Source organism: Lipotes vexillifer, unplaced genomic scaffold (assembly GCF_000442215.2).
Source record: "Lipotes vexillifer unplaced genomic scaffold, Lipotes_vexillifer_v1.1 scaffold238, whole genome shotgun sequence".
Taxonomy (NCBI): domain Eukaryota; kingdom Metazoa; phylum Chordata; class Mammalia; order Artiodactyla; family Lipotidae; genus Lipotes; species Lipotes vexillifer.
The window spans coordinates 3,152,411-3,178,350 of NW_006785665.1; the positions used below are offsets into that span (position 1 = coordinate 3,152,411).

The following is a 25,940-nucleotide window of genomic DNA, read 5'->3' on the forward strand; positions in this document are numbered from 1 at the left end:
TATGACCTAGTAAGCTAAGGGAATTCAGGTCGTTTGAACTAAGGTAGTTATAACTACGGAATCTAAGCTAAGAAGAGATGTGATGGAGCAAAGAGTGTTGAATAGTGAAGAAATGGTGAGGCCGTGGATTTGGGGTCCCAGAGTGTCTAATCATTAGACTGGGGGCTTTAGAGCCTTGCTACTCAACATGTGGTCCCAGGACCAGTAGCACCAGCACCACCTGGCACTTGTGAAAATTCTCAGGCCCTGCCCCAGATGCACTCAATCAGTATCTCTGAAGGTGAGGCTCAGCAAGCTGTTTACCAAGCTCATCAGTGATTCTGACGCTGTTAAAGTTTGAGAACTGCTCCTCCAAAGTAAGAGAGCTGCAAAGAAGGGGAGAGGGGCAGAGCGGGATGCTCGAAATGGATATTTTGGAGATGTTCAGTTATGAGCAATGACAAGGTCTGAGATATAACTCAGGGAATGGGAAACTGTGACTGAGTGGAAGAAAAGATCATTAAAGATAAATGCTCTAGAAATAAGGGGCCAGACTCTTAGATCATTCGCAGGGACACAATGTGAGTGTCAGTAAGAGAGAAAGACAGTGAGTTAGAAGCTGAAGTTATCAGGGGGGCATGACAGCGAGAATGGCATTTGACTGCAACCAAGAAGGTCATTACGTAGCATAATCTGACAGCCTGTCCTTCCAAGAGCTAGAGTTTAAGAAGAATGGGAACAAAAAAGTTTGGACTAGCAAGGGGAGTCACCTCTGACAATCTTACTGTGGTGATTCCTATCCACCTCTCAACTCCCATCTCCAACTTCTGCAGCAGTGGCTGACCTTGTTAACTGCCTGCCAACAGGCATTCTCCCTTCCCTTGCTGACAGATCCCCAAGTTTAGCAACAATGTACCTATTTTAAAATAAGCTATGTTTTCCAGCCTCCTTTGCATTGAAGGTCACCAGTTGTAGTTCTCTCCAACACAACAGGAGCAGAATTGTGGTCAGGCTTCTGAGAATGCGGCTTTTATGAGGATACAGCATCTCCACCCTCTGCCTCTCCCCTTCTTCCTGCCTGGAACTCTGATAACACCATGGAGTGCCCATACCAACCTTGGACTCTTTACCTCCTGAATTCTTCTGCAGGAAAGAAAAACAAATAGCTAACTTGTTTAAGTCACTGTCGGCTGTATATATGAGGAAATCAGGACAAGTCAATCGCTAACAATTCAGACTCTGAAGTGGGATGCTTTGCTCCTGGTTCACCTTTACCCACTGAGAACGGGCCCACCTCACCGGAGGGAAGCTCCCAGGGCTTAGTTATGGGCCTTCTCGTCTCTGTGCACAAAGGCAGCCCCCACCAGGCGCTAACCCACCATTAACTCTCCCCTTCCAATACCTCACATTTGTCTTCCTGCCAGGAAGGACCAGATTTTATTCACTTTTGTCTTACTTACCCTCACACCAGCAGCCAGAACAAGGCTGTGCAAACAATAGATACTCAATTAATGTCTGCTACGTTAAACAAGTAAAAGCCTCAATTTCAATAACCCATGTTGAAAAAGCCCTGACTGGATTGCCTAATAACCCTTTTTTTGTCCTTGCTAAGAATACAGCCTTCCTTTCATTTCAAAATTCCAAGTTTTCCATACTAACCTTGCTTCCAACTGTTAAAGGTCATAAAAGTTTCCTGAATTTCATCCCAGCCCCTGCTTTGTCCACAGTACGACTGGGATGGAAGGAGGAAAGGACAGAAAGGAAAGTCGGCCAAGCTCTGAAGAGTGAGCACAGAGCAAACCAGAGCGCAGAGAGGCCAGAAACCTACCAGCAGTTCCTGAGTCCACTCAGTCACATCAAGGGTCCTCTTGGGAGACCTTTTGTTGGAATTCACGTACAGTTTTCGTTTGCGGAAGAGCTTCCCATTCAGCTCCTGGATCACAAGCGCCACTTTCTGCATGGAGCCCACATCTACAAATGCGAAGCTGCAAAGGAAGGAGAGGGCAGCTCTGAGCCCGGCTCAGAACAGAGCCACAGGAGGGCACCAAGCCCAAGCCTAGAAAAAGTCTCCTCTTCCCTCTGTGGGGACAGGAGAGGAGCTGGGCTGACCCTAACACACCAGGAGGCCACAATGACATCCACACTTGGGCTGGGATGGGCAGTGGGACAGCCTGTCCTGGGTGTCCTGGGGATCAGGAGACACATGCTGACCCTATCACTATATAACATATGGCACGGCTCTGGGCTTCCTTCACACCGCTCCCCACAAAATTTCAAAGCCCTTTTACTGCCTGGAAAATAAGAAAGGGAAAATATGAGTAGGTCCAGGTTTCAGGGGCAACCAAGGCTGAGGGAGGTACAGTAACTTGCCTCGAGTCAGAAAACAGAGCAAGGACATGACCAAAAGCAAACCCAGGTCTCTGGACTTCTAAACCAAGGTTGTATGGATAAGGCAGCATTAGCTGCCAAGTCAGAGGGTTGGATGTGGAAAGGGGGTTTCCCAAATGTCACTCTGCCAAGTTGCAGTGGGTGTGGCTTTGGGAGTTGTTGAGCTAGTCTGTAACATCAGTGCATCAGCAAAATGGACAAAGAGGAAAGGAGTTGCTTCCCAAAGAAAACAAAGGAAGAACAGTCATTACCATTTGCAGCCATTCTGGATTTTGCGGACATGGAGAGGGTTGAAGTCCTTTAGAAGGCACCGAATTTCCTCCTACAATGGCAGGGTTTAAAAGAGAAAGAGACCCAGAGACAATACTTACAATCAGTTCTCAATGTTTCAGATCCCCAATCAGCTAATCTGTAATCAACTGAAACATACTTAATGAGAACCTATGATGTGCTGAGCGTGCCAGGCTTTGTGCTCAGTGATGCAAATACAGAGACAAGAAAGATATGAGTCCTGCCTTCAACTGAAGCTCAACAGACGTGTGGGGTACAGACGAGTCAATCAAGTAAGCAGACCATTTCACCAGAGGGTGCAAAATGCCATAATGAAGAGGTACACATGCCTCCGGGAGCACACAGTATGGGTATCTAACCCAAATTTGGAGACGGTGGGCTCCCAGGAGGAGGTGACTTTTAATTTATTAGGAATCTAGGCTATCTCCCTTTCATCGCTACCTAGGTGGGGCGGCTTGCTTTAACCAAACCAACCATGCAAGGCCAACTGCCCCTGCTGACTCAGTCCTGTATTCGTGGCAATTTCCCTTCATTTCTTCCCTCACATGTCCTACAGACATTCAGCAAACATGGGTTACACGCAGCGTTATGGTGAGTGTTACAGGAGATACTGATTTGAATTTGACATAAGCCTTGCACTCAAGGAGCTTATAGTTTGTAAATGCGTGATCTCTAACAGATGTGGCGGAGTGAAGGCTGAGGGTAAAAGTAAAGCCCGGAGTGGGCAGTGCACTGAGGGAGGACACACCGTCGCTGGTCAGCCTCTGAGGGAGCTCTCATATCCACCACACCCTTCTCTGCAAGGCTCCCCTCCCCACTTTGCTCACTGCAGCCTGGCCTCCACTGGCCGGGTATATGGCCACCTCCCGTCCCTGGACATTTCTCCATCCCACTCTCAACTCTCCCTCCTGCCTGCCCTCAGGCTGCCTCCCTTCCCCGTGGACCCTTGTCCCACTCCTTCCCCTGGCTGCCCTCCCTTTTCTGAGATAGCATCTACCCAACCCTGATGCCCTTTTGAGCGACACCCTATTTTTTCACTTTTCTGCCAAAGGTGTAGAAAGAGCCGCGTCTGCTTAATGCCTCCGTTTCCTCCCCGCCCACTCCCTCCCGGCTGCCTGCAGTTTGGCCAGATTCCTGCTCTACTGAAAACGCTTTCTTGCAGGTCACGGATGCGCTCCCGCTGCCCACCACAAAGGCTTCCCCTCAGGCCTCCCTGTCAACACCTACCTGCGCTTCTCCACTTCGTCCTTCCTCAGCTCCCCCACCAGCACGTTACCACTATAAATCCCACACCTGTGATGAAAACCAATGGTTCCCTAGAAAATTCTACTTTGGAAAAATATATTTATACCATCTTCTGTTAAAAGCAGCTTTTACCAGTCTAAAGTCACTTTGTTGGCTTCGGAAAAGAGAAATGCATAATGTATAGCTCACTTCTCTCAGTCTTCATATCTATATTACATTTAAATTCAAATTTTCTAGTTTGCTTTTACTTTTAAATATTTAACGTTTATTACAGATGAATCTACAAGATGCTGAACAACAAGCAATTTGTGAGAACAAGCAATATGTGCTTAGCATTTTCAGTTTATAAAGCACTTTCACATACCTTATTCCATTTCATCTTTAAAACCACCCTGGGAAGTATACATTATTACTGTCCTCATTCTCAGAAGCATAAAATAAGGATCAGAAAGGTTAAGTGACTGCCCTAAAATTACACAGCCAATTTAGAGTCAGGATTTGAACCCAAGGCTTCTAACTTTAAATCCTACATTCATTTTGTGATATCATGCCAAACCATACCTTCTTCTTGTCAAATTTTACCATAATTAAAATAAAAGAGGGAATTCCCTGGCAGTCCAGTGGTTAGGACTCTGCGCTTACACGGCCGAGGGTGCAGGTTCAACCCCTCGTCGGGAAACTAAGATCCCACAAGCCGTGGGGCACAGCCAAAAATACATAGATACATAAATAATAAAATAAAGGAGAAAACTCCCATATTTTTGTACCTTCAATAGCAGATGTCAGGAAACCACAGCCTTGGGCCAAATCCAACCTACCACCCTTTTTGTAAGTAAAGTTTTACTGGAATGCAGCCATGCACATTCATTTACTTATTGTCTATGGCTGCTTTCATGCTATTATTTACATTTTTGGCTAGAATACTTTATAGATGGTGTGATACTCTTCAATAATATTATATCACTTTAGGAGGCTTGTATCTGGTTTTCTTACTTTTAGTGACGCTAAATTAATCAACAAATTCAGATAGTAACAGCCTGATTAAAACTGCCCATCAATATTTTACCTAATTGGGTTTCCCTGGTGGTACAGTGGTTGAGAGTCCACTTGCCAATGCAGGGGACACGGGTTCGATCCCTGGTCTGGGAAGATCCCACATGCCACGGAGCAGCTAAACCCATGTGCCACAATTGCTGAGGCTGCGCTATGGAGCCCTCAAGCCACAACTACTGAAGCCCGTGCGCCTGGAGCCCTGCTCCGCAACAGAATAAGCCACCGCAATGAGAAGCCCACTTACTGTAACGAAGAGTGGCCCCCGCTCGCCACAACTAGAGAAAGCCCGCGCACAGCAACGAAGACCCAACACAGCCAAAAATAAATAAATAAATTTATTTTAAAAAAATATTTTACCTAATGCATTTACCATGCTCTGATAACTACTGTCTGAAACATATTTTATTATGGTTTGCAGAATGATGATTTTCTATCGTTTCTTCGGCATCTATGAGCTAAAGTTGCTCTGTAAATAACTTTTTCTCCTCCACTAGGGTGAGAAAATGCCACTGGTGTTGGAAAAGCAAAATAAACACTTATTCTTTCCCTTTAATTATCAAGTTTTATATTAATGAACTATTGTCTTGCTACCTTCAATGTGTCCAGCGAGCTTTGCTTTCTTTAGGTATTACTTCTTTAGGTATTACTACAAATTATTGCTTTTTATCACAGTAAGTTTTAATCAGAGGTAGTCATTAGTATTTTTGAAACACAAATTGTCCCATCTTTGGCCTGTAGGACTTCCTTTTCCCTTGTTCTTATGCTTTTTTATTTTTATTTGGAAACTTTCAAACACACAGAAAATAGTATAACAAATCCCTATATACCTATCACTTAGACTTACTAATTCTCAACTCAAAAAAAAAAAAAAAAAGGAGCGAGCAAGGGAACCTGTTCCTTGTTTTCACTCCTTTGTGTTACAGCAGGACTCAAAAAAAAAAAAAAAAGGAGCGAGCAAGGGAACCTGTTCCTTGTTTTCACTCCTTTGTGTTACAGCAGGAACCCCCAATAAAGCCTTGCCTGAAAAAAAAAAAATTCTTAAGTCATGGACATTTACATGATTTCAACTACACCCCTCCCTACCACTAGGCTGTTCTGAAACAAATCTCAAACACCTCATCACTACATCTGCAAACATTCCAGCACATAGCTCCAAGAAACAAGTTATCTCACCTCTAATCACAACCTCTCCCATCGCTTCAACCAAACCCTAATAGCCTTTGAGAGCTTTCTAGCTTTCTGGCATAACAGCTCCAGACCTGGAATCAGGCATTTCCCTAAGAAGGCCTAGTTCCTTTCAGTGGGGAATGGTATTTAAAGTGGGAAATCTAGCAGGTAGGAGCTTAATGCCACTGGGTTGTTAGAGTACCAAGGTCTTTCAATGAACAGAGTTAGAAGATATGTATCTTTGAAAGGGAAAATAATCATTGTAATCGTGGATTCTAACTCATATATAAGAGCTACAGATAGTTTTTACTTAATTTCTTTTATTTTTATATCTTTTCTCTTATGCTGAAAATCTTTATTCCTAACAACATTAAATACTTATTGTATCCTATTTTAAATACGTAACAGGTTCAAATAACAATACCAGGATTACTACAGACAACAAAATTATTGAGTAAAGTTTAAGATTTCTTTGCAGTTCTTTTTATGCTTGTAGTATATCCTACTGAGGATCTACAGTCAAAATACCATATTCTGAGGTCACTTGGAATAATTCTTTTCTCTGGCACATTTACAAATTTTAAAGTCAAAACAATAATACAAGGTTTTGCGTCGTGGGTAGGGACAGAGAAGAAGGTGTCCCAGGAGAAGATGTGTGCATGGGGAGAAAAGTCTGAGCCCTTCCTGATTGATTGTTTCCCTTTGGGGCCCCCAGGGAGAATCCTGAGATTGAAATCAGCCTCAGTTTAGAAATCCCTTTAGTAGAGAACAGAGCAGGGCTTTGCAGCCCTGGGAATTTTTTTGCATTGACTTTTTATTTGCAGAAAACTTAAAGTCTTATTTTTATTAATGCCTTTAAAAAGAGGTGAGATTTTAATACTGATTTAATATTCAATGAATAAAACTATCTTGAGTGCAAAAAATAAAAATTAAAAAAAAATACAAGGTAAGTTCAGAAATTATGCCACCATCTCCCTTCTACGTTTTTTTCCTTCCCTCCCCAGAGGTCACCGTCTTTATTCCCTTTTTATCCTTCCATTGTTAATTTTGGCAAATTTAAAGATATTCCATTCTCTTCCTCCCTTCTGATGCAAAAGATTGTTTGATTCTAGGTGTATTCTTATACCTGCTGACAGACTGAATGTGAAGCGTGAAATACATATGAGGTATGAAACGAGAATATTTCCCAGGTTTTGGGCCATGTACTGAGATGGGGAAGACTGTGGGAGGAGCAGGCTGGACACATTAAGTCTGAAACGCCTATTAGTTGCCCAAGTAGAGATAAGGACTTAGGCAATTGAACATACAAGTTCAGAGTTCATAGGCAAGGTACAAGCTGGGAATACAGATAACTGGTCATGATTTTCTACTACCACAATCATATCACCTGCACTAATGACACTTACTTCTGCCTTTCCAATTCCTATTCTTTTTCCTTACCTATTGCACTGACCGAGACCACCTGTACAGTGTTGACAGTAATAGCAATAGCTGGCGTCCATATCTTTTTCCTGATCTCAAAGGGAAAACTATCAAAGTTGTGTCCCTAAGTATTATATTTGCCGTACATTGTTAAGTCCTTATTCCATCTAGAATCCATTCCATGTATGTTATAAGGTTAAGGCCCAATTTCATTTTTCCTATATGGATAATGAAATGTCTCAGAACCAGTTTACTGAATAGTCCCTTCTTTCCCAACTGATCTACAATACCACCTGGTTACACACACCAACTGTTCATATATGTGTAGGTCTATTTCTGGACTTTCTACTCTGTTCCATATGTTGACTATTAGCAATGCACTCACATCAAGATCATCATTATTACAGTGGAAAATTTGCTCTCCTCTCTGTCCCCCTTATTCTTCTTCAGAAGGGTGCAGTTATTCATGGGACTGTTCTGATCCATGTAAATTTTAGAATCACCTTGTCAAGTTCTTTGGAAAACCTTTGGGTATTTTGATCACAATGGCATTGAATCTATATATCAATTTAAGGATCATAAAACTGATTCTTCTTATCCATCTCTTTATTTAGGTCTTCTTTAATGACCTTCAGTAAAGTCTCATAATTTTCTGTGTATATGTCTTGCACAACTTTTATTATATTCTAGCTCTTTGTATTTTTTGTTCCTCTTGTATAGAAATACAACTGACTTTTGTATATTTAGCTTATATTCAACCAACTTAACTCTCAATAATTCTAACACGTCCAAGAGTCTTTTAAGCTTCAACTTAGGCAATCATCTGCAAATAATGACAGCTTTGTTTTTTCCTTTCCAATTCTTAAACCTCTTATTTTTTTTATTTTCTCACTTGCTCTAGCTAAGAAATCGCATAAAATGTTAAACAGAAGTGATAGAGGCCCTCATGTCTTGTTCTTTTTTTTTTTTTTTTTGCGGTAAGCAGGCCTCTCACTGTTGTGGCCTATCCCATTGCGGAGCACAGGCTCCGGACGCACAGGCTCAGCAGCCATGGCTCATGGGCTCAGCTGCTCTGCGGCATGTGGGATCTTCCCGAACCGGGGCACGAACCCGTGTCCCCGGCATCAGCAGGCGGACTCTCAACCACTGCGCCACCAGGGAAGCCCATTGTTCTTGATTTTAAAATACTTCTGTTTCCCAAGTGATCATGTTTTCTGTGTATTTTTTGTAGATACTCTTCATCAGATTTTGGAGGTTTCCTTCCATTCAGTCTAAATGTTTTTCTGTGAATTGGGTTTTTAACTTCATCAAAGGTTAAATTTTAGCTTGAAGGTTCCCAGACCTTGTAAGTAATATGAATTTAAACCCCAAGTCACATGAAATCAGGCCTACTGTTACATGTTCCTGGGGAGACTGCTTAGCCCTACCAGCCCCACATCCAGGCCAAGACAGATTAACTTCCTCAACACCACCCTGGGCCAATAAGCAAAGTTTTTGTGGTTCATACTTTCACTAAGTGTCCAGCCCTTCAACAATCCTGCTTTTGCGGGGATGTCAGTTACCATTCCCCTCCTCACATAGGCCCAGAGTGTCATCTCCTGTCCTGACATGGCTGTTATAATCCAATCTACTCTTTGGGTTTTGAGGTAGGCACAGATCCTAGGGCAATGGCCAGACTCTCCTGGTTTTCAGCTATTGCTTATTTGGGGCCCTATTAATTTTCCTTACTTTCTTAGGAGTCAGATATGTATTTAAAAGTGGTATTTCCTATATTTTAACTTCTATTTCCAAGTATTTTCTTGTAAGAGGGTTTTCAGGTTATCCAATCTATCATAATTATGGAAACGGAGGCATTTAAAGATTTTAAATCCATTTGGCATCATGAAGGTTACGCATATACTCAGCAAGACCAGTTTGAGAAAACTGGTGAGGGCAGAAAGCAAACCAATGGGTTCAAGAGTAAGTGTGTGATCAATTTCAAAACTTACTACAAAGCTACAGTAAGCAAGTGCAGTACTGGCATAAGGAAAGACATACAGATCAATGGAATAGAATGAGACTCCAGAAATAAACTGCTACATTTATGGTCAATGGATTTTCAACAAGGATGCCAAAATAATTCATTGGGGAAAAATAATCTTTTTAGCAAATGATGCTAGGACAACTGGACATCTACATGCAAGAGAATGAAACTGACCCCTACCTCAAACCACCCAGAAGAATGAATTCAAAAAGGATCACAGGACTTCCCTGGTGGAACAGTGGTTAAGAATCCTCCTGCCAATGCAGGGGACACAGGTTCAAGCCCTGGTCCAGGAAGCTCCCACATGCCACGAAGCAACTAAGCCCATGCGCTACAACTACTGAGCCTGCGCTCTAGAGCCCACGAGCCACAACTACTGAGCCCATGTGCCACAAATACTGAAGCCTGCGCACCTAGAGCCTGTGCTCCGCAATGAAGAGCAGCCCCCGCTCGCCACAACTAGAGAAAGCCTGCACACAGCAATGAAGACCCAATGCAGCCAAAAATAAATAAAATTTTTAAAAAAGGATCATAGACCTAAATATGAGAGCTAAAACTATAAAACTCTTAGAAGAATGCATAAGTGTACATCCTTGTGATCTTGGATTAGGCAATGGATTCTTAGATATGGCACCTAAAGCACAAGCAACCAAAGGAAAAAACAGAAAATTGGAATGCATCAAAATTAAACTTCTGTGTTTCAAAGGACACTATAGAGAAACTAAAAATACAACTGATGGGAGAAAATATTTCCAAATCATATATCTGATAAGAGACCTGTATCCAGAATGCATAAAGAACTCTTTCAACTCAATAATAAAAAGACAGGGCTTCCCTGGTGGCGCAGTGGTTGAGAGTCCACCTGCCGATGCAGGGGACGCGGGTCCGATCCCTGGTCTGGGAAGATCCCACATGCCGCGGAGCAACTAAGCCCACGCACCACAACTACTGAGCTCACGTGCCACAACTGTTGAAGCTTGTGTGCCACAACTACTGAAGCCCGTGCACCTAGAACCCATGCTCTGCAACAAGAGAAACCACAGCAATGAGAAGCCCGCGCACCGCAACAAAGAGTAGCCCCACTCGCCGAAACTAGAGAAAGCCCGTGAGCAGCCAACGAAGACCCAATGCAGCCAAAATTAAATAAATAAAATAAATTTATTAAAAAAAAAAAGACAGACAATAACAGATTTGGGCAAGGAAGTGGAGAAACTGGGATCCCCATACATTGGAATCCCCATACATTGCTGGTATGAATGTGAAATGTTACAGCTCTTTTGGAAAACAGTTTGGCACAGAGTTACCATGTGACCCAATAATTTCACTCCTAGGTATATACCAAAGACAACTGGAACATATGTTTACACATAACGTGTACACCAATGTGCAGAGCATTATTCATAAAAACCAAAAAGTCGCAACAACCCAAATGTCCAGTGATGAATGGATAAACAAATTGTGGTATATCCATATAAATATTTTAGCCATAAAAAGGAATGAAGTACTGAGACATGCTATAAAACATGTGAAAATATTATACTTAAGTGAAAGAACACACAAAATGCCACACACTGTATGACTTCATTTACATGAAATAGCCAGGATAGGCAAATCCATAGAGACAGAAAGTAAATTAGTGGTTGCCAGGGACTGGAGGAAGAGAGGAGGAGGGACTGCTAATGGGTATGAGATTTACTTGGGGGTGATGAAAATATTCTGGAATTAGTGGTGATGGCTGCACAACCTTGTGAATATACTAAAAACCACTGAATTTTATGCTTTAAAATAATGAATTTTATGGTATGTGATTTATATCTCAATAAAAAAAGAAAGGTTAATAAAGTAAAAAATCCTGGCTACTGTTATTGCTATGAATAATAAATCATCTTTCATCTCTGATCCAAGACTTTCATCTTCTACCAACAGCCATGAAACTGCTGCACGCTAATCTGTTGGTTTGCAAGCAGGGTAAAGTCGCAGACACTTCATGGTTCTTCATGAGGCATTAATGTTTTTCTGTTCTGTTTTTCTTTTTTAATTAATTTATTTATTTTTGGCTGCATTGGATCTTCATTGCTGAGCGGGCTTTCTCTAGCTGCGGCGAGTGGGGGCTTCTCATTGCAGTGTCTTCGCTTGTGGAGCACAGGCTCTAGGCACGCGACCTTCAGTAGTTGTGGCTCATGGGCTCTAGAGCACAGGCTCAGTAGTTGTGGTGCACAGGCTTAGTTGCTCCGCAGCATGTGGGATCTTCCCAGACCAGGGCTCGAACCCGTGTCCCCTGCATTGGCAGGCGGATTCTTAACCACTGCACCACCAGGGAAGTCCAGCATTAATGTTAAAATAAGAAACTTCTTTTTAAAAACCTGCTTCTTTAGATCATGTCTGTCCTCTCCTATGAGACTGGTCTGCGTTTGTTAAGTTGGAAGAAAGCACCATGGGGAAGGCTGCTGCTTTCCCATGAAGGGGGCAAGGATCAAAGGCCCCCTATACCACGGTGTGGGTCAGCATAGCCAAGCAAGCCCCAGGTGCTGGGCTGCGAAACAGGGTCTTCTGAAAAGAGGTGGCAGAGCCTCTCAGTGCCTCACCTCCCCAAGACCACTGCAGAACTGCCTGCAGGGCTCCTGCCCTCATCTCACTGTCAAATAATGGGTTGTAGCAGCCTGCCAACAACAGGAAGGGGAATCAGCCCCAGTACTCTCTTCTCTCAGATGCCAAGAATCCCCCAACCCACCCCTTTGACTCTTGGCTTAATTCACTGGGTCAAAATGAATTACTTTATTCTCTGGGCTCTAACACCATGTTCTTCTTTCTTTGTCAGATAAAAACATAATAGATTCATCTCTTTTTATGGTGAGTTATTTACACGTCTTATGGATTATGTGGTTTGGTACTTGGGGGCAACTAGACATGGACTCAACTCTTGGCCGACCACTCACTAGGTCTGTGTACTTGGGTAGGGAGGACCTCTTAGAGACTTAGCTGCCTCATCTCCAAGATGGAAATACTACCCACCACCCAGAGTTATTATAAGAATTTAATAAAACCACACTAATGAAGCATTTAGCCTATTTCCCAGAGCATCTTTGATAATTAAAATATAGTAACTGGTGTAAAAGGAATAAGGCAAAATTTGGGCAGAGAAGATTGAGTTTAGCTAATTGGCAAGTGGGCACGAGACCAGGACATTTTTGAAAAATGTCTGACATGCAGCAGGGGCTCCACAAAAGTTAGTTTCTCTCATACTTCATCTAAGACTGAGCTTGAGCGCAAGGACCAGGTTATCTTTTAGCATGCTGAGTGAGCCTCAGGCACGTTATTCTGCGTTACTCGCAAATTTTTTAATGCTCCAAAAAAATTTAAAAGGCAGGGGATGCTTCAAATCAGTAGATTACACTTCCGTCCTCTCTTCATCTGTACTTCAAATGCACTTATTACAAATTTTAAGTACTTATGTTGTTCTATAATTATTTCAGGTTTGGTGGTCTGGCCTCCCCAAATAGACAAGAAGATTCTGGAAGATTCCAGGTGTCAAATATGGTTGTTTATATTCTACTCTCTAAGTACACAGCCAACTGACTGAACTGGTTCATTTCAAAGTGAAATGAGTGTAGTTTCTTGGCTGAGACCCCACTGCTCCCTATGACCAAAGGATCGGCAATTGAACACTCAGAAGGCCCCCTTCCTAAAGGGAAGCTGCCTCACCGCTGCCCCTCCATTCAATGTGATAAGGAGGGTGACCACCCATCCAGGTTTACATGGATGGTTAGATGCAGGATGCTCCACACCAAAAGTGGGAAGTCCAAGGCAAACCGTGAATTGGCTGTGAGCTGGTCAGCGTAGTCACCAACCAGCGACTACGTGCACATTCGTAGCTCTAAAATACCTTTTAAAACTGGTAAAACTGTTACTGGCAGGTTTAAGTCATATGGGGGAGACCAAAGAAGATAAGAAGCAACCGTTCACAGAGAGTGAAGCATACCTCAGAGATATCCAGCGGGAGATTGCCAACATACACCTCTGTCTCTCTTTTCTTGAATCCTAAGAAGAAAAATAGCCCAAAAAAAGGCAGGTGTGGGGCTTCCCTGGTGGCGCAGTGGTTGAGAGTCCGCCTGCCGATGCAGGGGACATGGGTTCATGCCCCGGTCCGAGAAGATCCCACATGCTGCGGAGTGGCTAGGCCTGTGAGCCATGGCCACTGAGCCTGCATGTCTGGAGCCTGTGCTCCGAGACGGGAGAGGCCACAACAGTGAGAGGCCCGCGTACCGCCAAAAAAAAAAAAAAAAAGGCAGGTGTAAGGCTAGAGGATTCAGAGGAGTTAGAACATGTGATAAGTGACACATTTTCCTCAATGTTAAAACATAAACACACAGTCCCCTACAAACATTCCTCCCCCCGTGATCAGTGAAGGGTTATACAGCACTCAATGGGTCAGCAAACACTTATCAGTGTTATGGGAGTGGTCCAGTGTTAAGTGTTGGCCTTGGATATGACTGCCTTCAAGGCAGGAGCGTACTCTCTGGGGGTTGGGAGGACAGCAAGTCATCAGCACACCAGGAATCCAGCGCTTCCAATGGGGTATTATGTAGTTTCAGGACCAAAGGGGGTAGTATTTCACAGTTAACATTCAGCTGAAGGAGGGAAGGAAGTGGGGGTTATTGCAGGAGGGAGGCAGAAGGGAATCCAGGCAGAGGGCAGGGCACACACAAAGGCATGGAGATGCGAAAAGGCCCCGCGCGTCTGGGAGGCTGACTGGAGTCAGGAATAGCTAGACGCACGCTGCAGGTGAGTGAGTGGCGAGAGCAGAAGGAAGAAAGGCAGGCCAGGCCAACTGCTGAAATCGCTGACTGCTGCCCACAGCAGTCTCAGCAGAGTCCACTGGCTGTGAGAAGGAGGTGAAGGGTTTAATCAGAGAGGTGACATCAACACGGCTAGGTTGCAGAAAGATCACTTTGGAGATGGTGGAGGGTGAAATGGGAGGAGATAAGGATTAAAGAGAAGTATGAGGTTAGGAGCAGCCAGCGCAACAGCGCCTGAGGGTCTGCACAGTGTGTGGCAGAGGGATGCATCCCATCATGTGAAAGGAAACGTGGTGACTGGAGCAAGGGCAGGATCCCAGGTTTCATGCTTGAAGAGAAACTGAGTAGGTTAATTAGGATCCAGGTTATAGACTGAGCGTCCCAGCACCAAGCAAACCCCCAAGCTAACTCACTTGGAGATTTCTGTTCCTCCAACACTCCATTCTTCCCAAATACTTCAGCAGAGGGTCGGAAGTCACTGCTGCTCCAGGACCTGTCAAACACAGGTCTTAGCATTGCACCTCCCAAGGCCAAACTCCAACAGAAGGAGTTTGGGCATAACAAGTAGGGCCCGACAGAAGCCTCCATACCCGCTTCCTGACAGAGGGTTTCCCTTCCTCCTTCCAGACTCGGGTTCCAAGCACGAAGCCCTCCACTGGACCTTTTTAATCGCTAATTGTTAAAGCACATTTAGTGTCAGAATCAACAGGCAAGAAATGCTGGGGTTGACTCCTAAGCTCTGGGCATTGGGAGGCAGGAGCAGAAGGAAGAAAAGGCTGTGGGGTGGAAGGAGGCTTGTTTATCAGCAAAAGGAAACAACTTACATGCTGCAGTTTCTTTCCAACAGGATCTCCTGCAAAGCCAACCAGCCACAGAGGAATGCCAGGATCATTCACCATCACATTACTGAATAGGTACTGTGGCAGGCAGAATCATGCCCCCCAGCAAAGTGGTCCATATCTTAATCCCCAGAACCTATTAAGGGTTCTGGTCACCAATTCCGATGTAGGGGGGAGCAGTTTTACCACACCACCAAGCACTGCTCCAGACACCAGCTGGGTGTCCTACAATGCAACTCAGTTCTGACACTGTCTACCCAGGAGATAGCATCAGATTCCACAGGTTAAGGGCTCAGTCCCACAGGACTGCCCCGCTTCAGACGCCAGTCACCTGCAAGCCCAGGTTGTCACCTGTGCTTCTGACTGACCACCTATAGACTGGAGGTTTGCACGACCCCTCCTTGGGTCCCATCACTTTGCTAGAGTGGCTCACATCTCAGAGAAACATTTTCCTTACTAGATTGCCATTTATTTAAAAAGTATATAACTCAGGAACAGCCAGATGGGAGAGATGCATGGGGCAAGGTACAGGGAAAGGGCACAGAGCTTCCATGCTCTCTAGGTGCGTCACTGTCCCCAAATCTCTACTGTGTTCACCAACCCGGAAGCTCTCAGAACCCATACTTTTGGGTTTTCATGGAGGCTTCATTGCAGAGGCATGACAGATCAGCTCTTGGTTCTTTTCCTGCAGGTAAGAAGGCTGTCAAAGTCATTTTAAAGGGATTTTTTTTTTCTTTACTTTGGGAGAAACAAAAATTAAAACGTTAAATTTTAAAAGAAAGTAGTAACGCTGTCCTCTAAATTGTTCCCAGCTGCAGGAGGAAACCGCTTTAGTTGCAACTAAATTTAAATAGAACAGTGGTTAAGATAATTAAAAGGCTTAAGTATTGATGAATAAAAATAGAGAGGTTTATGGGCAGAATCAGGCTATGGCTGTTACTCCCAATTTCCTTGTAATCCCTGGAAAAATCTATGGGCTTCTGGAACAGGGAGGGCACCAACACCTCCCAAGCAAGGGCCCAGCATAAATCTTTCAAAGATGCCTTTAAGGGCCTGCCAGGTGCTATGCTAACTAAACAACTAATGTACATTGTCTCATTTAATCCTCATGGAAACTCTCAGAACTTGCCATTATTACAGATGAAGTCCTGGAGGCTCAGAGACCATAATCTGGTAGTCTGTCAAAGATCACTTAACTTATGCTCATAAATAGAGAAGCTGTTTGTTTGAATTCAAACCATATGACACAAAAGTCATAAGCTTCCACTCTATTGCTTGGTCTGGAAAAGTGTCTTATTTGTGTTTTTAAAAAGACAAAGAGTAGGACTTCCCTGGTGGCGCAGTGGTTAAGAATCCGCCTGCCAACGCAGGGGACACGGGTTCGAGCCCTGGCCCGGGAAGATTCCACATGCCATGGAGCAACTAAGACCGTGCGCCACAACTACTTAGCCTACGCTCTAGAGCCTGTGAGCCACAACTACTGAAGCCCTGGTGCCTAGAGCCCGTGCTCCACAACAGGAGAAGCCACCGCAATGAGAAGACTGCACCACGACGAAGAGTAGCCCCTGCTTGCTGCAACTAGAGAAAGCCCACGTGCAGCAGTGAAGACCCAATGCAGCCAAAAATAAATACATTTGTTTAAAAAAAAAAAAAGACAGGGGCTTCCCTGGTGGCGCAGTGGTTGAGGGTCCGCCTGCCGATGCAGGGGACACGGGTTCGTGCCCCGGTCCGGGAGGATCCCACATGCCGTGGAGCGGCTGGGCCCGTGAGCCATGGCCGCTGAGCCTGCGCGTCGGGAGCCTGTGCTCCGCAACGGGAGAGGCCACAGCAGTGAGAGGCCCGCGTAGGCAAAAAAAAAAAAAAGACAAAGAGTATATAAAGAACTCTTACAACTCAATAATAAGGCAAATAGGGAGTTCCCTGGTGGTCTAGTGGTTAGGATTCGGCGCTTTCACTGCAGAGGCCTGGGTTCGATCCCTGGTCAGAGAAACCATCCTGCATGCAGTCCAGCGTAGCCAAAATAATAATGCAAATAAACCAATTAAAAGTGGACAAATCACCTGATAGACATATCTCCAAAGATAAACAAATGTCCAATAAGCACATGAAAAAGACTCTCAACATATTTAGCCATTAAGGAAATGCAAATCAAAGCCACAGTGATACATCACATCCACTAGGAGGGCTATAATTTAAAAGACAGACAATAAGTGTTGAGATGTGGAGAAATGGGAACCCTCATATTAATGGTAGGAACGTAAAGTGGTGCCGTTTGGGACACAGTTTGGCAGTTTCTCAAAAAGTTAAAGAGAATTCCATATGACCCAGCAATTCCACTCCTGGGTATCTACTCAAGATAAATTAAAATTGATGTCCACCAAAAACTTGTTCACAAATATTCACAGCAGCATTGTTCACAAGATCCAAAAAAAAACAACACGGGAACTTCCCTGGTGGCGCAATGGTTAAAGAATCTGCCTGCCAATGCAGGGGACACGGGTTCGATCCCTGGTCGGGGAAGATCCCACATGCCTGCCACAGAGCAACTAAGTCCTTGTGCCACAACTACTGAGCCTGCGTGCTGCAACTACTGAAGCTCACACACCTAAAGCCCGTGCTCCGCAGCAGGAGAAGCCACCGCAATGAGAAGCCCGCACACCGCAAGGAAGAGTGGCCCTGGCCACAACTAAAGAAAGAAACTAAAGAAAGCCCACACGCAAAAACGAAGACCCAACGCTGCCAAAAACAAATTAAATTTAAAAAAACAAGAAACAACTCAAATGATCAATTGACAGATGAACAGATAAATAAAATGTATACCCAAAGAATGGAATATTATCTGGCAATATAAGTGGACTAAAATATTGATAAATGTCACAACATGGATGAATCTCAAAAACATGATGCTACAGTAAGAAACCACACACAAAGGGCCACATATTGTATGATTCCACTTATATGAAAAGTCCAGACTAGGCAAATCTGTAGAGACAGAAAGTAGATTGGTGGCCGCCTAGGTCTGGGGGGGTGGGGGGCGGCGGGGAATGAGGAGTGACTGCTAATAAGGTTTCCTTTTGGCGCCCCAAATGCTCTCAACAGGGAAATGTTCTAAAATTAGATTGTGGTGATGGTTGCACTGTAAATATACTAAATACCTTTTAATTGTACACCTAAAACAGGTGAATTTTATGGTGTGCAAATTATATCTCAATAAAGTTGTTTTTTTTTAAAGGTAAGGCACATTTTCAAGAATGGCTGGAATAAGCATTTCCAAACCAACGCCCACACAAATGAAGCCAATGAGTGGCCAGGATCATTCAGTCCCCCTGGCTTGTACTGGATTTAGAACGTATTGCGTTAGCCTCAACAGCACGTTTAGCTTTTTAAGCTAAAAAGTTTTTAAATTTAAAGTTTTTAAATTCAGTCTGGTATCCACTCCCACCCACCAACCCCACTAAAAATTAGTTCTGCAGACGCACCTGGCGAGAGCAAGCGACAAGCTCCGAGGGGTAACACGCGCCCCGCCACCATGGACGGGAAATGAGAGGTGCAGTTTCCACAAACGCCTCCCAACGCCCAGGTCCCCGCCACCGTCCGCCCGGCAGCCCGGGGCCGGGAACCAAAAGGCTGTACCTTCCCCCGGCCAGGTACATCCAGCCTGCAGCCCAGACGCTGAGCCTTAGCTCCTTCTTCCTGCGCGCTTCTACTCCTCCGACGCCCGCGGGGCACGGGGCGGGGCCGCCCCTCCGCAGCCAATCCCCGGGCGGCTGCAGCCCGGCCGGGCTGGAAGACCTGTGTGCTAGCTGCGCCGCGCCAGCTGTGCTAGCTGGGACCGTAATTGCACCGGCTCGGGAGCAAGCGCCCGCGGGCCCTGCTCCCGCTTTTAATAGACATCCTCCCCACACGCACACACATCCAAAATATGCATGCAGAGAGAGTGGAGCGAGTGACAGTGGCGCGCGCCTAGCTGTTTTAGGAGTGGAGGGGCTCCCATCCTGGGTCGGAGAGGTGCACGTGGAGCACTTGAGCTGCGTTTGAAGGCAGCGCCTGGCCTAGACCGGCTCAGTGCAGATGGGGAGCTGCTTGCCCAAAAAGTGGGGGGCCCTAACCACGCGGGCGCAACCGGTCAGCACGTAGAGCTGCTGCTACCTTCCCCCGAACATGCACCCCGGACCCGCCTCTGCAGAGGCACTGACCCCGGCGCCCCCGGGTCTGGGCGGGAGGTGGCGGGCGGGGAGGCGCCAGCCTCGGAGGGGAGGGGCGCGCGGAGAGGGCGGGCTGCCCGCTGGCGGCCCACCGTCCGTCGCGGCGCCGGGGACACTCCCGCCGCCTCCGCTTCGTCTCCCCTGGTCCCCGGGAGTGTGGGCAGGGCTGTCCCCGGGCTTCTGTGGGCCCGGCCTCTCCCACTTCGGGAGGAAAACGCAGGGGAAGGCCCCGGCGCCCGCCACCCCCGGAGACCCGCGGAGACCCCGGCCGTGCAGGCGCTGAAGACGAGCTCGGGCGGGGCCCCGGTGCGTCGTGCCTGTCGCCGTCCGTGTCCGGAGCGGCGGCTCGCGCCCGCCCGCTCGGCGCCCCGATCCCCCCGCCCCGGGCCGTAGGGGCCCCACCCTGCGGGGTGTAGGCGACGGCCGGCCCGGGACGAGCGGAGCAGCCGTCGCGGGGCCTCGCCGCGGCCTCTAGCGCCCCTGCCCCGGGGAATGCAGTGGCTCCCGGCCCCTGGCGCTTCTCCGTGTCTAAGCTGGGCCTCCTCGCTCACCTGCTCCGTGGCCACGACACTCCTGAGCCGCACCGGCCAGGCGCCCCTCATGGTGGCCAAGTGGTTCAAGGAGTTCTCCCTGAAACTGAAGACAGTGTCGGAGCGGGCCAAGCCCGGCAGCGGGGGAAGCAGCAAATTGCGCAAGAACTCGGAGGCGGGCAGCGCGGGGGGCGGGCGGCTCGGGGCCCGCCCCGGGCAAGGGCCGAAAAAACTCGGCGGCCGATCTGGGGAGCAGCCGGGCCGGGGTCGGCCCCCCCAAGGATAGCCGGCTATCCCGAGACAGCCTGCAGGGTCTGATTCAGGCCGCCGCGGGCAAGGGCCGCAAGAACTCCCGGGCCACCGAGGAGGAGCCCCACCGGGGCGCGGCCAAGAGCTCAGGCTGCAGCACCTACATCAACAGGCTTATCAAGGTGGACACTCAGGAGAAGAATGGGAAGAGCAACTACCCCAGCAGCAGTAGTAACAGCAGCAGTAGCAACAGCAGCTCTTCCTCCGCGTCCTCTTCCCCTTCCTCCCTGGGACCCGAACTGGACAAGGGCAAGATTATTAAGCAGCAAGACACGGTAAGAATACAACCTCCCTTGGACCACCTCTCCCCTACTGAAGCGGAACAGTGGGAAGGGAGCATCGTGAACCCGCTAAACTCTAGGGTTCTTTATACCTCAGAGAAGGTGAGGATGTATTTACCCCCTCTAACATTTGACTCCTAAGTGACCATTTAAAATAGGGGTTTTTTTTAATCTTGAAAAATTCTCATTCTGGTGTTGGGGAACTTGGCAGAAATGTATTTCCCATTTAATTTTGTTATCAGAAGAATAATTGAATAAGACAGTTGGGTGCTTTGTTAAATGTGATCCCCTTGTAGATGTGGTTTATTTTAATTTAGAAATCCAGGGGAATTGCAAAGCTAGATTTGTGTGTAAATTTTATCCTTCTTGAGCATAAGGAATGGTAACCTCTAAACTGTTTTAAGTATTGATTTCAACTGCCCCCCTTCTCTGCTTTTTGGAAGCGCCATCGTTCTTTGCACTTCAACCCAGTAAAGGGTTTCTCAGCCCTTCACTAGCACCACAACATTACAGCCCTTTCATTCATCCCATGAACATTTACTGTGCAGGAGCCATATAGGATAAGGGGCACAGGGCTCTAAGGACTGCGGCGACTACAGAATAGGACAAGGAAATGCCCTGAAGGGAAATTACAGATCAGGACAGAAGGTGTTTCCTGCTTCTTACACACTGGAGGTTTTCTGGGTGCTGTCCAATGTGAGACAGTTAAGAAAAGGAGTGTGAACATGTGAAGAGACCCGCTCATTCTTACAGAGATGAGTTGGCGTTTTGTTTGTTTCTTTTTTTTTTTTTTGGCTGCGTCCAGTCTTAGTTGCAGTGCCCAGGCTTCTCTCTAGTTGTGGCGTGCAGGTTTTCTCTTCTCTAGTTGTGGTGCGCAGGCTCTAGAGCACGAGGGCTCTGTAGTTTGAGGCGCGAGAGCTCAGTAGCCCTGCACGTGGCATCTTAGTTCCCCAACCAGTGATCGAAACCCTGTCCCCTGCATTGTAAGGTGGAATCTTTACCCCTGGACCACCAGGGGAGTCCCTGTTCGTTTGTTTTTAAATCTGCTCTTCCATGTGAAGGAGAGAGAGAAGAGCTTAAACCTAGCTTTCAGACTCCAGCCCAGGTGATCACTTCCCTGTCATGAGAACTTTAATTTTCTCTTGCCCAGGCTTCAAACATGTGGCCCACCCGGCTGGAGTCAGGAGTGGTAGCACATACCACGTGTGTCTGCATTGGCACTTCTATTCATTCCTCCACTTATTCTGTCCAGAAGTATTTACAGCATGCCTACCCCCCTGCCAGACACTGCCAGGAGAGCCATGGAAAGATGATCAGCTCGTCCAGACATTAGTCAGTGGTCTCTCCATGTGTTTAACTAGATCATAAGCACCTTGCAGCCAAGCACTGAGTATCATGCTTCGTGTTCCTCGCTGTACCTTGGGGATGCAGTACACATGTTCAGGCAAGAAGAATGGAGAGAGGGAGTGAATGGTAATCACAGTCCTCTGCAGTGATTGCCCGGTTATTGGTCGTCGCTTCTAGATGTCTAAAGTTTCTTAGGCCATCTCCTCCCAGGAAGAGGACTCTCATCCAGGCTGTCCCCTCCTCCTCACTTCTCCCTGTTTATCTGGATTCTTCTGCCAACTCCAGTGGTGCTTCTCCTTGAACTCTTTGGAGAATGTAATCAGAGATTGTACCAAGGCCTGGGGCTTCCTCCCTTAATTTTGATTCACCTTTGGGTTTTATTCCTCTCTTTCTCTTTAACTGGAATAAGTAGTTTATCTATACTATCCTAGCTGTTTATTTATGGAGCCATGTTGATAATAGGGAAAGTGCTGTGCTTTAAAAATGAATATTTCTTTTTTCCCCATAAAACTCTTCCTCCCTGAGAAGCAGCTGTTAAGCTCAGGCTCCCTAAGCGCCCACATTGTCACCCAGCTGCTACAGAACAGAACTATTGCACTCACACCACCTTCCCAGGCACTTTTCTATTTTTGGAAGGATGGATGCTTTCTGTAGCAAATACGGATCAAAACTCTATCTGATCGTAGTCTATGAGAATCAGTCTGCCTATAAATTATTGAACCTAGAACTCCCACAATACTCTTCAGCTCTGACCTATTTCTTAGGCTTCTTATTATGAAGCCTGCCTCTTTAGAGCTGTTATAAATTCCTTGAGGACAAAAAGTAAGTCTTGGTCTTACTTTATTCCCTCTCAGTGCCTAGCCAGTGCTGGTGGATGTTCAGTATCAGTGGGTGATGGGCTGACTTAACCATGGCTATATTGCTCAACTGGTTGGCATTAAAAAAACCAAAATCATGGAAAATGTAGTAGACCAGTTCATTTTTTTGTGCTCTAAAGCCATAGACATCTTCCACCTTCTGCCATCCACCCCTGCTACACTTTAACCAGCAAATGCCTTATTGCTTGGGGAGAGAGAGGGAGGTGAAAGGAGCCTTGGGGATAAGGAGGAGAATTTAGATGGATTGTTGCCAATCAATTATACTACCAAAATAAACCAGATGTTTGTCCAACTGGGTGGATAATAGTGTGATCAAGTGCAAAAGCTCTTCAGAACTGGTTGGAAATTTTGACCTCTTTTTGGGTCTGCAGGTTTTTTAGCAGTCTTTTTGATACCATTGTCAGTCTGGTATATGACAGTCCTTAGCAACTCCCCTGCCTGGTTCTTTTACAGGTCATCATTTTAGAAGACTACGCTGACCCTTATGATGCTAAACGGACGAAAGGCCAAAGGGATGCAGAAAGAGTAGGGGAGAATGATGGATACATGGAACCCTATGATGCACAGCAAATGATAACAGGTTTGTAACCAGGAGCTGCTTTATACAGACTGAAATCTCACACTCACTCAGAACGTAGTAAAAATAATCACGAGTGTGTATTTTGGGAAGAGGGGCGAAGGGACTATACCAGATCCTGCTGAGTGGAAAAAACAGAAATTAGACTCAAAACTAAAGTCAAAATATCTGGTTAACATCCCTAATGGTTTTGTGTCCTTCAGTTTTAGAATTTGTGGGAGTCTTTAAAGTTTTTCTAATTCTATGCAAAATGACACTTGTGAATTTGCAGATCTGCTCAGAATGTGACCTTCACTTTTAAGATTATTTAAATACACTTTTTGGCCACTTTCAAAGCTTTGACATCCATAATGGGAGTCATAAATCTGTACCAAGGGACTAACACATACTTAAAGTACTTTAAGTTGTTAAAAGTTACAGAGGGCTTCCCCGGTGGCGCAGTGGTTGAGAGTCCGCCTGCCGGTACAGGGGACACGGGTTCGTGCCCCGGCCCGGGAAGATCCCACATGCCGCAGAACGGCTGAGCCCGTGAGCCATGGCCGCTGAGCCTGCGCGTCCGGAGCCCGTGCTCCGCAACGGGAGAGACCAAAACAGTGAGAGGCCTGCGTACCAAAAAAAAAAAAAAAAAGAAGTTGCAGACATGATGTAATCCTCTGTTTTATAGTAGAAGATTGATTTTTCAACAAGCTTTACAATATTGGAGGAAAAAAATTTAATTACTAAGGAATGAGTATTAATCACTGACATGAGCCAAACCACTCAAGGCAAACCTCCTAAAACCAAAGTTGACTACTCTTGTAACTTTTCAAGTTGGAATAATTCCAACTTGTGAGTTGAGCAATCACTGTCATTTTTTGTGTCACACTTTTCCCTTTTATTCATACTTCTCTTAAGTTGGTGTAAACAATACTTAAAAAACTAATTATTTAGATTTATTTGTGCAATTTTAGAGTAAGTTATCTATTCACCTAATTTTCCTTAAAACATTCTTTAATCTGTAATGAAAAAATGCAGTTTCTAAGTGCTGACTCAAGGGAGCCTTGTTTGAACATCGTGGGTTTCATTCCTGGGGAAGGAATAATTGGTCACATATTAAAGACTTTGTCTCTTCTGTTTAAAAACAGATAGAAAAGCTGTCAAGCTCAGGCTCCATAAGCATAGTCGCAGAAGAGTTGAGCATGAGGGTGACTGCAGCACCCTGGAAGGGTCAAGACAGGCTTCAGAGTGAGACTGAGCTGCAGCAGGAAAGCACTGCTCTGTTTCCTGCTCTCTGCTTACAGAGATAAGGCATCACATTTGGGAAGGGTGTACCCTGACCAGGCTGTGACCCTGAAGGTCACTGGACTGTGACCTCTAATGAAATCTGTGAATGAAAGGAAGTGAAAATGAACTTAGTCAGAATTTTAAAAAATATCAGAGGCTTGAAAGGAATAGGAGGAAAGATTTTCTTTTACATAAAACTGAGGGAAAAGATTTTCTAAAAAAGCAAAAAATTAATGTTTTTGATTCACCTTTCTTTGTCCTTTGGTTTTTATTCTTCTCTTTCTCTTTAATTGGAGTAAGTAGTTTATCTATATTATCTCAGGTTTTTTGTTTTTTGTTTTTGTGGAGCCACACTGATAATAGGGAAAGTGCTTTGCTTTTTAAAAGTGAATGTCTTTTTCTCCCCCCATATAATCACCACAAAACCCTGAAACTAGGGGACCCTCATACTACCCCCTTGTTACAGGGTAGAAAATAAGATCAAAGAGATTCTGACTCTCCTGTGTTCATAAGACTCTTCAAGAGACAGAGCAGGAATTGGAACCCAGATCTTCCCACTCCAGACTGGGTGGTCTCCTTTCTACACCAGGCTGCCTCAGGACCTGTGAAATGATGTATGAAAAAGTTTAAACTTTACGTATAAGCAAGGCACCTTTCCACTCAGACTCACAAGGAGTGTTGTATTTAAAAGTCAAAAGTTGGTATGTAACTTGTTGCTTTTCCCCAAAAAATAAATAAATAAAAATTAAAAAAATAAAAGTCAAAGTGTCCAATACAAAATAAATGTAATAATAGTAGTAGCTAGCATTTAATATTTGAACATTTATTAAGTTCCAGGCTCTGTTTTAAACAGTTTATCTGAATAAATTTACTTAGTAATACAAAACTAATGTATTCAATTGGAGGATAAATTCAAATTTATTAAAAATTTAAATTACTAACATTTAAGAATTACTAGCTTTTTTTCCTTTGTTCTTTTAAAAAATATTATATTGGTGAATTTTAAAAGTCCTTCATTTAAAATATATATCACAAAGCACCTTCTCCGTGCTTTGTGATATATATTTATGTGCTTTATATATGTATATAAAATATATATCACAAAGGTATAAGAGAATATACCTCTTATTCTACGCATAGGTTACACAGCTGGACAGAATAACAGGAAGTGGGTTTATCGGAAGCTGGGAATAAAAGATTTGCTGCTGGGTGGGTTGTTTTTTTTTTTAAACCTTTTACTTTTTTCTGTTCAGTTTGCTCCCTGTGGGCTTGGTTGTCAAGTCCAAGCTCAGAAATGTCTCACATTTCTTGAGAAATGTTAGGGATTTTGTTTATTTCAGCAGGGGG

The 25,940-nt window shown here is 45.2% G+C and overlaps 2 protein-coding genes across 2 annotated transcripts in view; one reads left to right on the top strand and one right to left on the bottom strand.

The window, feature by feature from the left end:
* The window catches only part of TDRD10 (tudor domain containing 10), a 46,804-nt gene extending 31,924 nt beyond the window's left edge, over window positions 1-14,880 (bottom strand). Inside the window, 4 exon segments of the mRNA XM_007458053.1 lie at window positions 1,808-1,964; window positions 2,619-2,689; window positions 13,548-13,606; window positions 14,778-14,880. Of these exon segments, the coding sequence (XP_007458115.1) occupies window positions 1,808-1,964; window positions 2,619-2,689; window positions 13,548-13,606; window positions 14,778-14,880 (390 nt within the window).
* A 5,020-nt stretch (window positions 14,881-19,900) lies between these two features.
* Window positions 19,901-25,940, top strand: part of SHE (Src homology 2 domain containing E) — a 17,381-nt gene continuing 11,341 nt past the window's right edge. Inside the window, 3 exon segments of the mRNA XM_007472239.1 lie at window positions 19,901-20,113; window positions 20,115-20,522; window positions 23,207-23,333. Coding sequence (XP_007472301.1) covers window positions 19,901-20,113; window positions 20,115-20,522; window positions 23,207-23,333 — 748 coding nt within the window.